Below are 16,945 nucleotides of genomic sequence, written 5' to 3' on the forward strand. Positions count from 1 at the left end.
TCTATGTTGTTTACTCTTTGCCCTTCATAATTTAGGACTCTGTTGCTCCTTTCAGATGGAAAATCAGCAGAAGGATAGAAAATTTTATAATCACATTTAAAGGTTTATCTGTCTGTCTCTAAAGTATGATATCTACAAACAGTCGATATAGCACTGCTTCTCAATTATGCTCGTGTAAACATTGCAATTTCACAAAAATCCCTGTTAATTGTAGACAAATAAAAAAAAGCTGCGACAGTTGCTATATATTCATTGCCCGGAGTGTTGTGAGACGGAAACTTAATTTTACAACAGGCTTTAGAAACATTTCATTAAACAGATCGTGGCCTGGCGTGGTCTTTCTGAATGTACTGGTTGTGTTAGAATTTGTACCAGGAGTTCGGCGTCAGAAAATACAAGCGTCTTTTCAGATCTAACTTAATCTTCAAGCAGATGTTGGGGCGGGAACTTGTGAAACGTTTGTGATGGGTGGGATTCTTTGACAGCCATCCTCTCTTGCTAACAGTCAGAACACGAAAAAATCTTCCACTTCCACTACATCTGCTTGGAGGATTAAAACCTGGTTAAGGCAGATTTACCTTTAATGATTATCCACTGACAGGGACATACCTTTCATGCCAGGCAGGACAGCTTTAGTTGGCACTTACTGGGCAGGAGCTCGTGTAGAATTCCGCATACATTGACTGCTGTTTCTCTTGTAGCTGGTCTGCAATGCCGTGTGACAAACAACCCAAGGCCTTACCTACTCAGTGGTATTGATTGTCTGACGCTAGCTATTTGCATAATACTAATATTTATGATCGTCATAAATAAATGAATTATATTATGGTGTACATTTATAAAGCTGTAGTGTTTGTGTTGGGTTGATTCATGTTCTGAGACTGATCCAGTTGCACTATCAAATCATGTCCACTGGTCACTACAGGTTTTAAAATGGGCATACTTGAGGAGAGTTATAGGAGAAAAGTCTTGGTTCGCACATGGGAGAAATGTAGTGTCCCGTGACCCCTTGCCACGCCTTCCGGTCCCCCTCGCCACGCCCTTACGTTTGCCCCCTCGCCACACCCACTTTGTGCGCCTTAATCACACCCTCTCATTATGTGATTCACGCCACGCCATTTCATTTGTCCTTGCGACGCCATACGGCCTCGTCACGCCCTCCTGTAAACCTCGCCACGCCCTCGTCACGTGACGATTCGGCTGGTTTTGTCGGGGGGGGGGGCTTATTTGGTAGCGCACTGAAGGCACCGGCAGTTGGGTAGGGTGCTGAGCCTAGTGTACACATCGTACCGACAGCAGGTGTGAGTATGTTCGCCAGTCGGGGACCGTTCTCTCCACACTACTTCAACAGGAAAACTTTCTCAGACTTCGACTCCATCAATGTTATCTTGGCAAAATGGTAAGTGCACATGTTTTTCCATTACTTGCAGATTCTGAGTACAGATGTCAGGATCCAACTCATACCTAGCTACTGATGTGCATGTGTTAATGTAAGATTTGAAATTTCTTGGTCTTTTCTTCTTGAATGATGCGTTTATCATTACTTACATCTGCATACAATGAAGAGCAATATCTGAAAATTACTAACATAAGACAAAACTGCAAATTGAATCGAAGGCATAATTGCACCCCTCCGGCACAAAGAATCTGTCCCAAATACGGTAGTTCAAAGTTGAATTGCACTTCTTCGTAGAGTGAACTTTGTATATCAATGATACGAATATTATACAGTGTATTTAGTTATGTAGAAAAAAAGTTCCCTCGATTAAGACATATGAGTAGTACTGAAAAATCTATTTGACTCGTGCGTTTGATAAACCTACTGTTACTATACCCGCACAACTCTAAATCTGCACCATTACCACAAAGTGAGAAGAAGCCGCCAATTAGCAAAACGTACAATAAAGATCTCCATTCATTCAAATGATACAATGACGGTTCCGATGGCCATACCATCAGTGGCGGACTGACTGTGACGTCTGTAGCGTTACTAGGATCAGTTCCGCAGGATGCGAGCCGAAATACAACCATTGGAATTAGTGAAGAGAACATGCCTGGGCATTGGAATACGGAATTTACTCGTTTGCTCTGCTTTGTTCATGTTTATCACCATAAGAGACAGAAAACGGATACTTTGAGACCGTCGGATTACCGTAAGTACGTCCTGTTTGCGTAGTCATTTTCCGAATTACCTTCAATCGTTTCGGTACTCAAGAACCTGTATGGCCTGACGTGGCGGGTTCTGTACACAGGTGTATCCCGGCTCAGTTATTACGTACCCAAGAGTGATGATCATAAGGTCCGCACCTTGTCAAAATGCTTTATCAATGCCCTGTCAATCAGGAAATAGATTAAGCAACGAGTGCACTTGAGAGTGTTTGGCTGAAATACAAGTGGTATATATATATGCCGACCCATATACTGGTATGGGTTAATTCAAAGACTTTGCCTCTGTGTTGCGACGTTTGTCAAACGGCGGGGTCTTTCAATTTTAATTTCGTAAGATTTTCAAGCAGGTCGCGGTAAGAGAACCAACCACAGACAAGGATCTTTTCGGTAAGACGACAACTAAAACTGTACGACATATGGATGAATAACCCAAGACGATCGATTGCACGACGAATGTGACGGGCCTTAACGCTTCAAATGTGTCTTGATTGAAGCGGGCAATTTGCTCCAGTTGTTATTTTTTTAACAAGAGTTAGCTCAGTGCAAAGTCACGTGGACCACTTCTGGGAACTGAACTAACGCTCACCGTTGCAGGACCTTTTTTTCGTCAAGTCAGAAGCGTTAAGCTAACGCAAGCTCGACTAACTGGCGAAGCAGGGGTTACGAAGGCTTGTCGGGAATTCCCTATTTTGCCCGAATGCTTTTGATCCACTCACACCAGGAAGGTCCCATACTCTTAAGTGTGACTGCTTCTTTTACGTGCTTGAGGTGTGACTCTCCTCGGAACACAATTAACCTTCGCATATTCAACAACATCTGTATCCGACTTCAGATATTTTTTAAAAAACTTACGGCAGATATTTGCTCACTTCTCAGCTGCTTAAAACGATTTTACAGCATGGTTGAATTTTTATTATTATTTGGAAACGGACGAAATTGGTGCGCGCGCGGATGTCATCCATATAATCAAATCAAAGGAGATTAAAAGAAAAAATAACGTCTTGTCCTTGAGACGCTCCCAGCCCTAACCGAGGCTAGGTACTCATGGTTGTTCGAGTTCAGATATTCAATGGTTTTTCGACACCCAGTTGCTTGGCGTCGAATCCCAGCCTAGGCCCTGTCTAGCCCCTGGCTTCTACAGACACGCCCTTCAGCTTCTTTGGAAGACAGATTTCTGGCGAGCCACTTAAAACGTGAGGATTATGCGCTTCACGCAAACACAACGTCTGAAAACACGGTAAACATTTACCCCGTGTTGCCACGGGAGCTGGAGTGTGTACAGTCGGCATTATCCCACATGATACAGCCATGTATGGGACATCTCTTCACCAGCCGGAAACTCCGTTCATCACTGCGTTCTTATAGCCTGGGTACCATCCGGAAAGTAGTTCGCTCCGGCGTTCAATATATACTATATACAGTCGCTTCTAGCTCTGACATTCATTATACACTATATACAATCGCTTCTCTGTGTGTGGATAGCAGAAGTGAACATAGGAGCGAACTACTATCCGGATGGTACCCAGGCTAGCGTTCTTAAGCTTGTTTGATTGTCTGTAAGGAATCTGTTTGGCAAATTGTAGGGTTGCATTGACTTTGTGAGAATATTCTAGTAATGTATTCCCTGTATCTTATAACATCTATTCGGCTGGTGGTCGGGTAGTTTGCGGAAACGAACTCATCTCTTCTCACCTATCCCTTTGTCTAAAAAATGATATATAAAATCAGCTGCATGGCCATTGGGGCACCACATGGGATTTGGCAACCAGTTTTCTCAACACATCTAGGTTTTCTGTTTTTTTCCCCTAGTGTTTCACTTGGTGTCATGCCTGTCCATTCTGTTAGTATCCTCCCAGCCAGTTTTCCGCTGTCTACCTCTTTTTCTCTTTCGGAGCGAAAAAAAGCCATGACCATATATGCATGAATTGTGAATAGTCGTCTATCTGCACCTTTGTTCGTTTCCGCAAACTGCCCGGTCGGACCTGGCTTGGAAATATAACCCTATCATAAGCAGGACATACTGTACATTAGGGGTGGGTTCCGGTACGGTGTACCGGTACAAAACCGTTTTTTTCTTATTGGACCGGTCCAGAAAAACCGGACCTGAAAAAATTCGGTGACCGGATGTTGGACCGATTGGAAAATGAACAGATTATATGATCAGGCATTCATACGTTTGGGGGCCCACCGGTCAAGGAAAATAACAAGAGCGAAGTAGAGTAGAGTCTATAGTAATTTCTGCCAACTTTTACACTGTTTTACAGTCAATCGAACAGAGGCAGTTAACTTTGTAGGATTTTAAAGTCAGTGGGAGTTGAATACTACACAAAATAGCTTTCTTTGTAGCGAAATGGACCATCGTTTTGAGTATTATCCATTCAAATGTTTCCACATACTGAATCAGTTCCAGGTTCATGTCCGGACCCGGACCTAATCCTGCGGACCTGAACAGGACCTGTACCTGAATTTTCTGTACCGGTACCCACCCCTACTGTACATTGTTCTTCATGATGCAGTACCCGGAATACCCGGCAGGTGCACCCCAGTATTAGCTGGAACATCTGAGCTGAAACAGACCGTGGTTTCCAGTTTAATAGCACTCTTTTTCATTTGGCTTCTTCGAAACCGTATTTCTAACTTTCTGTATATTCTTTATTTTTCATCAGCACGCTACCACCAGTATGGGCTGATAAGGTTCAGTCGGACGGTTCTCTGTTTTACCTGGAGCCGTCCTACAGCAACCAGGACTGGGAAACAAGAACACATGGCACGTGCGAACCGCTGTGTGGGCAGACACAAGGCCTCGGAACCAGGTCTCACCTGCCTGATGAACAGACACAAGACCGAAGAAGCACGACTACGGTGCCTGATGATATCCGTGGGAAGATCAGCCGAATGAAGGCACTGATCCAGAAGGCCTCGAAAAGGAAACAAAAAATTGTTGTTTCTGCCAGACGCGATGGTAAGAGGAAGGAACAAACCGACGACTGCACGTACGACGTATGGTTGGAGGTAGACCCGGTTGCGAAGTCAAGGACACAAAACAAGCCTCCGCTGGAGAGGCTACTCGGAATCCTCCCCGGGGTCCGCGGCAGGTGGGGCATCTCTGTGGCGGCCCTGGTACCAGGCGGTCCCGCTGACAGGTCCGGACAGATCGCACCAGGTAAGAACCGATAATCATGACTTATTTCCTTGGTACATTTGTTTGTGTTAGACGAAAGTATCTACGTCACCGTGGACCAACATAGATGAGCTTTCATGCTAGTTATGACTTATCATTACACAACACGTTAACGTGAGATGTATACTCATAGATGTTGTGCAAATGTAATGAAGTGAAGGCTTATCTGTGATGGTAAACACGGAAAAATATTAAGTCAACACTTCAACCTTCTTCATGTATTTACTGACCCATTTCTGACACGTGACTTTCTCGGGAAACGTATCCCAATGAATTCTAAAGTGTCGGCTGAAAATTCGTATGACGTATCGTTATAATTATGTGACCCTATCGGGGATCTGTGCTTATTCTATGTAAGTAGGCCTTGGAAAGTCAAAGATCAAGGTCGATTTGGGACCTTCTAGTATTTTTCCTTGGTACTGCAGCAGAACTTTCTATTTTTGTATCTTCTATTCTGGTGTTCTGGACATGCTATTGGTGGACAACGTTTTTGCATTACATATACCATAATTTATTGTCAAAATATACCTACAAACTCAGAATATTCTTTGATCATACCAGCATCACTTTCACACAGGAGACGGTGTGGTGGCTGTGAACGATATCAGTGTCACACTCAATAATATCAACGACCTGCTGGCCGCCATCGATAAGCCCATGGAGGTAGGGCCTTTGTCTTATGCGTTACAATGGAAAGCCATTTCAGCACCTTGGAAAGGAGGGGTGTGTTGATGCCTAGACACCATGTACATATAGATGCCTCATAGCATCAACTTGTCATTTGTCATTTTAATTTGAAACTTAAACAAGCAATGAGATACCTTAAACAAAAATGTACATATTTTGAAAGCCTATTCTATGGAGGCTCGAGATTTTCAGACTGTTACGCATGCATGTGATAACACGATAATTTTAAATGTATGAATCTTGTAATATTTATCATGCATGAATGGCAACTATACTGAGACGATATTTCCAAGTACTCACTTAACTGTGTCATTCAGGGTATCCGCAGGTGATTCAATTTGCAGCCTCTAAACAATGGGTTCCTATACAAAAAAGAGGAGAAAGCAACTGTTAGTAACTCAACTATCTGACGTTACTGGCACACAAACATACCCTCATATGAAAGCCCGACATCTCAGCTATCCGAAAAACCACATTTCGGCATGAATCTAACGGTGAGAACTTCCGGGAAACTGAAAGATTGACCCATGACCTCAAAACCGCACCACAACCCAGTGAGGAGGCCATGTGCTAGGACAAAAAAGTCCCAACTTTATACCCCCTGAAAACCACACAAACTCAGCTTTTTGGCCCTAATCACAAAGTAGAAACCCTCCCCTGTCACACCCACCTCAAAACTGCCAGGATTTCTACCCATTTGACCAGGAAAAAAATCTTGAAGTTTTAGGCCCTGAACTATAATCGACCACCATCAATTTGCATGGCGGATTGACCTGCGGATCCCCTCAAGTGTATTTCATGGTGCCTGCTAAATGGGTGTCTATTACATATGCTACTGTAGGTCAAGGTCACCATGAGGACAACACATGTACTACAAGCTGACAGCAGTGATTGCTCCAGGACTCTCCATCAAACCATTGAGCCGAATGACCAGCCAGTCCTGACCAGTCTGTACATGTAGCATTAACCAGGTAGACATCAATGCAAGCTAGGAAGCTGAGACTTACTTTGACCGAGGCCCCCCCTTGCTGTAGATTCTTCCATGGCTAGACCTTCCTAACTGTAGATCCTTATATGGCTAGACCTTTCCCAGCTGAGGAACAATGCTTCAAATTTCCAAGCAGCTGAAATGATCTATAAGGAGTCTTGTTTTGCATTATTTACTACAAATGTGCATAACTTTCTAGTAGACATTCCATTCATTATTATACCACGCCCTCAAAAAAGTGTACTACATGTACTACATAGAGGTGCTAAATACAGCAAAACAACATCTTACTCCATGTCTTTGCTTAATGCATGGTTATTTTTTCTGCCTTCCTCTTTCTTTTAAAGCCTACTGGGTGACATTTGATGCATGTTTTGGGATGTTTCATTCATTTATTTAATTCTCCAACTCAGCAGAAGGTATGGCAAAACAGGCGTTCCTTGTTAGAGGACACCTCTTCAAGGCTGATACCAAAATAACCTAGAGCTTGGACAGTTGTAATAAGTGCATTTTGAACACCCTGCTGCTCTTCATACAAACATTTGCTAGCATCATGTTTTTACCTACTGATAAATGGTATTTACCATGTACCATCATATATACTTGCAGCTCCACCTATCAGGAAAAGGGACCACTGCAACAGGCTTGCATACATGTATACAGGCTTTATGCACTGAAGTTCATCTATCAACCATTGAACCTCTGTAAAGCTGGATAATACATGACAAATTGTCTTCTTCACAGTATGCAGGAGACTGTATGCTGCCAGACGCCAAGCAAAAGTCTGCTTGCAAGATGAACCTGAAGAAAGTGTGGCTGAGACAACCTACAACTTTTCCTTGGAACATTACCTGCTACTTGGAACAGAATACAATTTCTACAAAAAAAGCTATCTGAAAGTATAGATATCACAAAAGAAAATAAACAAAAACAGATGTAAAGTGACCAGAGAAAGCACAAATATGCATTTAATACTCTGATACAATGTATATATCATACATGTATTAGGAATTCACTTAGAGTGTGCAGTAGATAGAACAACCTTACAAGTATCACTTTCACTCAAACATGACAGGAATTGTTGATAGATAAGACACACATGTGAAGGGATACATGACAGATGTTTCAAGAGCAGACTGTACCAGTGTACACATCATCTGCTCACCATGCAGTTGTGCTAATGTGGGTCTTGCATTTCAATCCATACAAATTCATAAACCCACATGATAGTTAACATGTAGTGATACCATCTCGTATCTCTGGAAAATAATAAGGGGGTAAGAACTCAAGCTTCACAACAACCCCAAGACTAGTATCTGTCCAAATTACATAGCCAGCTATTGTCTAGGTCATCAGAGACCTGTTTTTTTCTCAGTTCTAGTATTTCCGTGCTGCATTCACCATTTTTCAGCCCTTACATTTGTAAGTCAAGAAATATATTTTTTGACAACATGCTATTTCAGCAAGATGCTATGCTTATTTTCTGTTCTTGTTATGAGGGCTTACACAGAACTGCATGTACAGATTTACAAAACAGTTAAACATCCATGCTTCATATTATCTATATGGAACTAATCTGTGTTTTCACTGACTTATGATGAAATATGTATGATATATGGCACCATTTTATGGTTTTCATGAACTTAGAATTTCACCAATGGACTTAGAATTCCATCCATGAATGAATTTCATTACAGATCACTTATATGTACTCTAGCTTGCTCCCCAAACTCACAAACGCACATTTACTCATTGCTGTCACGTCATCCATTTGTAATCATACTAATAAATCGTCAGAGAAATTCTTCTGTTTTCCATAGGGTGGAGAGTGAACATGAAATCTACAACCTCAACACACATCACTTCAAGTTACGTCGTACATGACAGAAATCCTGTCTAATTTATGGACTGGTCAACCTTTGGTCAACTGACAGAAAATTGGTACCGCTAATTACCTCGAACCTTAATGAGAAGTCTTCAGACCTCAATTACATGGAGAGTGGACACAACACAGCAGAACTGTTTGGTAGACAAGAGGCTAGACGTTTCATAGCCTGGAACAACTCAACAGGGTGTCTGCGGTAAATTGTGTGTGGACAGCACTGGAACATGTAATTACAATCCCAGACATATGTGTATAAAAGTTAGACATATCAAAACTTCAGTCATGGAATTCTTAAACGTTAAACTAATACACATGTACAGCATGTCATTAATTCCATATTGTTGGAATGGATACTATTGTTAGAAGAAAACAGACTTCTACTAATGTGCAGCAACAGTGCAATACTAGAAAACAAGCATGGCATCAAAATCAGTACAGGTAGATAACTAATATAACAAGACCAGAACAACAGTTAAATACAAGTTGATGCAGCATTTACTATATCAATACTTCAAATGGCCCCTCTGCAACAAATTGCCACTTTGCTGAACACTTAACAATTCAGTTGTACCTCTCAAGAAGCTTCCAAGAGCGGTTATACTTTCACTCTTACTAGCTTTCTTACAACACAAGTAACACATCTCTGGACACCAACTGGTTGCAACTGAGTTGACTACGTTGCCGAGCCCGTATCTCCGTCCATGCGTGTGTTCACCCCAGTGTGAAGCTGGATCCCCCACCTGGAGGCTGCATCACCTTGGTGCTGGGCCTCTCCGCGGGGGTCTGGCCGTCCATCGGATTCCCGTCTTCACCACAGCCGTTAGCGGTGCCGTTGGTGGTGGGGGCAGGAAGGTTGTTGGCGGTGGGAGCAGAAAGGTCGAAGTCCGGTGATGCGTAGGTTTCACCAGTTATGGGGTTCACAAGAGCAGCTGTGGAACGAATGGTGGGTAACAAAGAAACACATTGAAAAATACAGAACATTGTTCATGAAATGAAGTATTATACACATCTTAAATGTCATCTTATCTGTTATACTTAAACGTGTATCATCATTAGCCAACCTGCATTTACAATATATCTAACACTGTAAAGTGAGAGGACAACAAAACTTACAGGTAGGAGGGGCACAGTGAACTAATAGCACTACTAGTTAGATAGCATTGCAGACTCAGCCAAGGCTCTAACGTGTGTACATGAATGTATGTATCATAATGTACATGACAGAAATGTACAACTATAAATGATGTTAAGGGTGTGTCGTATGTGATATGAGTATGTCAAGATGTAACTTATCAAATCCAAACTGATTTTGGCACTGGGTAAATTGTTACTTAATTTTCAATTAATTTTTGAAAAAATGTGCTAATCTTATCAAGTCCTGTCTGTAGTGTTTAAATGAGATGGTGCAGCCTTTTCTTTAGTGGCACTTCATCTACATTTTCTAAGTACCTTACCTAACTTATATACAATGAAAAAGGGGTGACAGGGAAGACAGCAGAAGTATCTGAAAGAAGTATCATGCCTAAAGTAATAGTTTGCTCGAATTTTTTTCTTCTTTTTTGACTATGGTGTCCTTTTCTAAAACCTGCTGTTAACCTCAGAGTGCTATATACATTCAAACTGGAAAGTGGCAAATAATCTTGCAGTCTAAAGAAAAGAAATCTAGTTTATGGAAAAGATGGTGAATTTGTTTTTCATCTTGTTCAAGTTCATCTTGCATTTTTCTTTATTTTGTGATCTTGCTGCAGTGTATGTCAAGGTAGAAAGCCAGATGCCAGTGTCCAAGTTCACACATGTACACCTCATAAAGTAACTCTTATCTTGCTTGTACTTCTACAACAGTAACTGAGACAACTCCAGTCAGACCACCTGTATTTTTCACTCTTTCCATACCAAGATATAGAACCAATCCTTTTTTTTGCTATTTCTACATATTTTCACATGCACACATCTTACAGTTACACACACACACACACAGTTGTGAACACAACACTTCTGGTCTTACATGCATTTTACTGCGCAAAGCTAGGCGGTCTAGGCCTGGATCATTCACTTTCTACTTTCTGTCATTCATCATGGCAGTCACTCACTGTACCAGTACATGGAAATAATCTTTACCGCATTTTATGGTAGAGTTGATAATAAGAATTAAGATTGCAATAGATTTTCCATTACATAGGTGCAGCTATCCTAGACGAGGGTAATCTTGCCCACTGTTACTGTTATGAATACGTGCGACGGGTGCAGAGATGATCCAAAATGAATGAATTACCATGTGGGGAATGGGTGGACCAGTCAGTTGCCAGGGTCGATGCCGGAAAGAGAAAGAATAAATGGCTCATTGAGTCAAGAACACATGTCAATTTTGGACCACAAACACAACTCACGTGTGCCGAAGCATGTGCGCGTGCAATGGATAATGGCAGCTGAAGTCTAACACATTAGGATCATGGTTATGATGTTTTCAATATCATTGTCATTATGTTAACCAGTCAAATTTCATTCTTTAGTTTGTTGCTTATATTGGTTTGCTATTTTTACGCAGTTTATAATAACAATATATAACATATATATACATATACATTAGATTCACACTGACAGCAGTATGTCATGCAGGTCTTCATACATGCAGTAGTAAGCTTAACCCAAAACATTTTTTTCTTGAGAAACATACACACTGACTTACATACATTTACACCAAACTAACACAATACTTAAGTCCTTGCTGAATGATACCATAAGACTTTAAACTTACGGGTTCCCCAGACCAGTGGACAGTGCCCAGGCACAGTGTACATCACGTTATACAAGCGAACTGACCAACCTGGCAGGACTTACAGTACTGTAGCCAGGGAGTCTGCAGAGGTGCCGGTGCAGGTGAGGAATGTAAATAGCTGAGAGAAACTAAAAGACAGAATAACGAGTACCTGGAGGTAGAGCACATATTGCACATCCCGGCGTGACTGTGGACTAGATCTGATACATGTCCCAGCCACCAGCAAATTCGGACCATTCTCATTATTTGTACTACTGGTATTGCAGTAAAATCATGCCAAAGTGGTCTAGTTCGGATTGTCTGGTGCAGTGTGAGTGCAGATTACAATGAAGACAGTTCTACCCTGCTAACTCTGATGAGGTGTAGATGGTACAATATCACACTGTTAATTAGTGTTAAGTCAACAAAATTTTGAGTACAGAATGTATAATATTATTAATAAAAGTGAAAACTTGCCCTAACAACTTTTAACTGGAAAAGATTTTTGAACGTGAATACCACCACAAAAGGCATAAAAGGTGATAGAGGACAGCACAGGTATAGAGGACAACACTCCTGGCCTCACAGATTATATCAGTCACAGGTGACTTGAGTAAGACATTACAAACCTCATCAAAATTACAAGGATAGAACAGAGCTTCTAATTGACAATGGGAATACAAACGAACTACTAAATGGCCACATCAAACCAACTCTTGCTGGTGGCTGAAACCATCTTATTATGTTGGAGAAGAAAATCGAACTTTACACAAGCTGACTGGATTTTAGAATCCAACTGATTCCATTTACAATCTTTAAACTGGGTCTGTATAGGGTCTTGTCAAAGGGCTAGCTAGGCTTTCACTTTCTCTGGCATTAATTTAATATTGCCTTTTTTTTTTCTTCTTCAAAAAACTACCTGTGACAAAGTGAGACCATGCATGCTTCCAAAACATCACGTTTATCATATTCAACCTGAAAATGATTGTTTCTTCCTGCTCAATTGTACGTAGTCAATATTTTGGATCTGATCTCCAAGTCTTAACAGAGCTTTATTTTGATAGCTGTGATAGTGCCAGTCAGCTGGTGCAAAGTTGTGCCGTACTCACCCTGATACCGAAGCTTGTATTTGGCACTGGGTCTCCAGTCGGAGGAGGCGGCCTGCTCCTCAGGGAAGACGGCAGACGGACCTCTGGCGTCCCGGGCACCTGACACCACTCCCGCAGCCGCACGCTGGTGGCCAGGCACCGCGGGCCGGGCAGGTGCAGGCTTGTACCCGAGGGCCTCCGCAGGCATGTTGGTGGGGGCGGGAGGCTGGGCTGTGGGAGGGGGGTGGCCGTCTGGCCCGTCCGGGTGGTCGGTGCCAAACAGGTTGAGGAAGGTGGCGGCCATGTTGGGCTGGGCGCCCTGTGCAATCCGGCGCCCGGGCTTCTGTGGGGTGTACCCGTACCTGACATCAAAGATATTCTCCCCACCTGGTGTGGTTATGGGTGCATCGTGCATGACAGCGGTGTCATAGTGTGACGGGTTAGTATCGTGATAGGAAACCTCGTCGTGGGCCCAAGCGTCTCCTCTCCCTGCCCGGTCTTGGTCAAGGTAGTGGTCAGGTGCAGCCTTACCTCCATCATACTTGTAGGCATCACCAGAGGCGGGGGAGGTCTGGGGGTCTGCATAGAGATCATCCTCCTTACCTTTCAGTTTCCTGGGCATCACCTGATCTGAGGGGCCAGGCTCCTTGAAGATATCGCTGCCCATGTGATCCTTGCGGCTCCTTGCCGGCTCCTGTGCTGGAGCCGCTCCACCGAAGATGTCAGACTTCATCCTGTTTGACCTGGCCTGCTGCTGGGAGGGGGGCGCGCTGCCGGTGGTGCCGAAGATGTCAGACTGCATGCGGGTGTTGACCTTACGGGACGGGGACTCCGTCTCGGCGGCCCCGAAGATGTTGGAGCCAGAGGTCATTCTGTTGGCCTTCTGGGGAGGGGTGCCCTGGGCGTCACTCGCTGCTCCGAAGATGTTGCTGGATGCACCACCCGGGGGCTGAAGAACCCTGCAGAAAAATCACAAGGTCTTTCAATCAAATAATCAAATGTTGTGTCATCATTTCAACCGTCATGTTGTTCCATTCAACAGAAGCAATGTTCAACTTAAGGGCTCGAAATACCACCTGCATATGCAGATTTGTGCAGGTAAAATTGAAGCTGTGCAGGTATTTCTGGTGTCTACCTGCACCTAACCTGCACTGGTCCATGTACTGGGTTTTATACATAAACATCCTATGGTATAGGTGCATGTGGATTGTTATTAGCTGCATTGACTGTTACGCAGTTACGGTACAGTAACAGTGTTACCACCTGACACCTGTTAAGTATAAAATAATGGTTCCTGGACAATTTCAGTATGATCCATACTTACTAAATTCAGAGTGGTGCAGGTAAAATTTGTCTGGTGCAGGTAATTTTCAATGCCACCTGCGCCAGTGGAGATATGCAGAAAAAAGTTTTTCGAGCCCTGAACTTGCTAGTCTTTTTGCTTTATACCATCTCATTTTGAATGTGTTCAAAACATGACTGGCCAATGCCTTCTGGTCTGTTCAACAGCCCTAAAAGCTGTCTGAGATTGAGACGCTGTCATACCAGGATCCATGAATTCACCAAGTCACGGGATTGATCCTGATTTTGGATTCCAGGGATGAAGTCTCCCTATAGACTATAGGGGTTATTCAGATCTGTCGCATTGGTCTAGGGTTTCCCCAGACTCTGATTGTGGAATGACAGTGCTGCACTGCTACCTTAGTAATAGTACTACTTTTCAAATTTTCCCTACTACTAGTACTAGTAAATATATGGATTATTTTGCAAAAATTCATAAAATTTTTAAATTCATACACCCTCATACAGCACTGCTATACTATAATTTTGGGGTGAAAAACCATGCGGCAGTTCATTTCGGGATCAGTGCCATGCCTGAGTGAATCTTGATTTGCAAATCCTGGTATGAAAGGCCTAGGGGGTCTGGGAGTCTGGAATAGAAAACTTGGGACATTTTATACATCATTCAACACATGACAAAAACAATCTGGCTTCCCGGTAATTTTCAAGCCCATTGAATTTTGAACTAATCTCCACCTCTATCTTCCACCATGAGGTCCCTGGACATCAGGCTAATTAAAACCTGCTCACCTGGAAAACCACTTGATAGAATCCCTTGCACGGACCTGTGAATTTTGCTTAGTTGTAATTTTTGTGTGACACCAATTGCAATGTATCTACATGATATTAAAGTTTAGATTATCATAATTTCTTTCCAACTTCTGGTATCATGGTAACAAAAACTTTCTAACAATACTGTGAGATGTTGCAATTTTTGTATTTTGTGAAATATTGTGTTATCTATCCAGAAATATGAGTTTCCTACCAAAAAACTATTTGTACAATCTGTGTCATCACTGAAACAGTAGTGTTCTTCAGGTCTGTCTGGATGCACTGATCAAATTACAGCACAAGGTGGCATCACTGGACTGTGATAATCAAATTAACTCATAATCTGATAGTCAGACCATGAATACAAAATGTCCAACTTCACAGTGGGAAGGCTGAACTGATGTTAGGACATTGCACCAGTGGCACTGCTTTTAAGTTTAACAAAATAATACTGACAAATTCATACTTGTCCAATAGCATAAAGGAAGCTTGTATTGCATATTGAATATGCAATACAAGCTTCTTTTATACTGTTCTGGTCACCATGACTACAATGAATAGCAAAGGACCAGTTCTTTATTACATGCACTAGTCCGAGTTAACCACCAAAGGAGTTGGACCCTACAGTTACTAATACTAATAGCAGACATTAGCAGTTACCTCTAAATCTATATAGGATATACTGTAAATTAATCTTCAGTATTTTCAGGAGGACCAAAGAAGCATTTCACTGTTGAAACTACATCTATTTTGGAAACTCATATTTGCTTATTCACGATTTCCATAAACTATGAAAATAAAAACACTGCAGACTACTACTAGACATTTCAAGACAAAATGTACAGGCTTATATACATTATCAATCCAATGTAGTCTATATTTATGGCTAATAGAAGACTTATTGAGTTTACAATCTACTAGTACTTAACAGTACCAGCCATTCTGCTAGCCAACCAGTTAACCAACGAGTTAAACCAACCAACTTTACCTACCAACAAATACAAAATGTAGATTCACTGGAGCCAAGGAGGTTTTATCGACTTGATAAAAACTACTTGATGGAGCCAAGGTACATCTAATCCCACGGCTCATTCCCTCCCAACAAATGCCGGGCCCCTTCACTACCCAACCCGGCGACAACATCGGTTGAGTGTTGAGGGGATGGCTGGATGTCGGGTGTGGGGAGGGGACCATGAATATATTTGCTGGTCACCCAGGGATAAACTTTCACTGGTGCCGAGACGGTGTCCGGTGTAACATAACGACTAATTCACAACATATATATACACACGTCAGTTATGCCACTGAACTTTGGAAGCACAAACCGGAAGTATGGCTCACATGTACAACCTGTTTTGTTGGAACCATACCAAGATCGTGTTTTAACCAAATAACATGCATGACAACAGTTTGAAAACAGAACATCAAGCTCCAGACTACTCCAAAAATTCGACACTAAAAATGCAGTCGTTTGAAAGGTTTACGCACCTTGAGGAATTTTTGTCCGAGTAAAAACCGGGGCCTTGAAATTCGGATGAGCTCATCTTTCGCACTGTGGTGTTTGGCTGAAATAAACGGGAAAAGTCTGGTCTGCTCTCCGACAAAACCTGCCAAGATGGTTGAGAATACTGAACAATGTCGCACGTCGCCGGCCAACAGTCGAACTGGCCGCACGGAGATGACGTCAGAGGTCAGGATTCCAAACTCTCCAGCCCGCCCTATGTGACATCTGATTGGTCAGTTTTAGTCAAACTATTTAAAACTGACCAATCACAACTAGCAGTGAGGGGAAATTAAAGCTGACCAATGGCGACTAGGAACAGGTTTGTAATAGATAAAAGTAAGCACCTGATTTGGTGATATGGTAATCTGCCTTTAAACATTTGGTTTCTCCGCTAGATAAATCAGAAAATACAAAAACACCATTGAATTTTCTCTCTTAAATATCAATTGTTGAGATGGATAATGTCTTAGGGTTCTCCTGTACACGAATAGTTGGATCAATCAGTAGCTAAAGGAACGTCTATTCGAATCACCGCCATTGCAATATCGCACTGTTGAAGGGGTACACATATGTCTC

General features: G+C 42.3%; 3 protein-coding genes across 4 annotated transcripts in view; 1 reads left to right on the plus strand and 2 right to left on the minus strand.

The window, feature by feature from the left end:
* LOC118418786 overlaps positions 1–1,035 on the minus strand; it is a 6,716-nt gene extending 5,681 nt beyond the window's left edge. Inside the window, exon 1 of the mRNA XM_035824824.1 lies at positions 610–1,035. The gene's annotated coding sequence lies outside the window, so the exon portion shown is untranslated. The remainder of the gene's footprint in view (positions 1–609) is intronic.
* Positions 1,036–1,221: 186 nt separating this feature from the next.
* LOC118418788 (protein inturned-like) lies at positions 1,222–9,206 on the plus strand. Its single transcript, XM_035824827.1, has 5 exons — positions 1,222–1,399; positions 4,836–5,332; positions 5,928–6,013; positions 6,879–7,008; positions 7,770–9,206. The coding sequence occupies exons 1-4, from the start codon at positions 1,308–1,310 to the stop codon at positions 6,996–6,998; spliced, it is 795 nt and encodes a 264-aa protein (XP_035680720.1). The 5' UTR covers positions 1,222–1,307; the 3' UTR covers positions 6,999–7,008; positions 7,770–9,206.
* On the minus strand, positions 7,963–16,558 carry LOC118418787. 2 transcript variants are annotated; one of them, XM_035824826.1, is made up of 3 exons: positions 16,354–16,558; positions 12,775–13,712; positions 7,963–9,839 (listed from the first exon to the last, which is right to left on the minus strand). In XM_035824826.1, exons 1-3 carry the CDS (start codon positions 16,407–16,409, stop codon positions 9,622–9,624), a joined length of 1,212 nt encoding a protein of 403 aa, XP_035680719.1. In that variant the 5' UTR covers positions 16,410–16,558; the 3' UTR covers positions 7,963–9,621. The 2 variants fall into 2 exon arrangements, 1 of the variants encoding a protein (XP_035680719.1); XR_004831536.1 differs by having other exon boundaries at positions 9,710–9,839; positions 11,183–13,712.
* Between the last annotated feature and the right edge of the window lie 387 nt (positions 16,559–16,945).

The sequence above is a fragment of the Branchiostoma floridae genome, chromosome 7, assembly GCF_000003815.2.
Source record: "Branchiostoma floridae strain S238N-H82 chromosome 7, Bfl_VNyyK, whole genome shotgun sequence".
Classification (NCBI taxonomy): domain Eukaryota; kingdom Metazoa; phylum Chordata; class Leptocardii; order Amphioxiformes; family Branchiostomatidae; genus Branchiostoma; species Branchiostoma floridae.

Bases quoted from the DNA above. Each gene is read 5' to 3' on its own strand.
- LOC118418788 (XM_035824827.1), top strand. From the start codon at position 1,308: ATGTTCGCCAGTCGGGGACCGTTCTCTCCACACTACTTCAACAGGAAA. The intron at 1,400-4,835 runs GTAAGTGCACAT...ATTTTTCATCAG, and splicing joins AATGTTATCTTGGCAAAATG to CACGCTACCACCAGTATGGG. The intron at 5,333-5,927 runs GTAAGAACCGAT...ACTTTCACACAG, and splicing joins GTCCGGACAGATCGCACCAG to GAGACGGTGTGGTGGCTGTG.
- LOC118418787 (XM_035824826.1), bottom strand. From the start codon at position 16,409: ATGAGCTCATCCGAATTTCAAGGCCCCGGTTTTTACTCGGACAAAAAT. The intron at 13,713-16,353 runs GTGCGTAAACCT...ATTTTTCTGCAG, and splicing joins TCGGACAAAAATTCCTCAAG to GGTTCTTCAGCCCCCGGGTG. The intron at 9,840-12,774 runs GTGAGTACGGCA...TTCGTTCCACAG, and splicing joins ATACAAGCTTCGGTATCAGG to CTGCTCTTGTGAACCCCATA.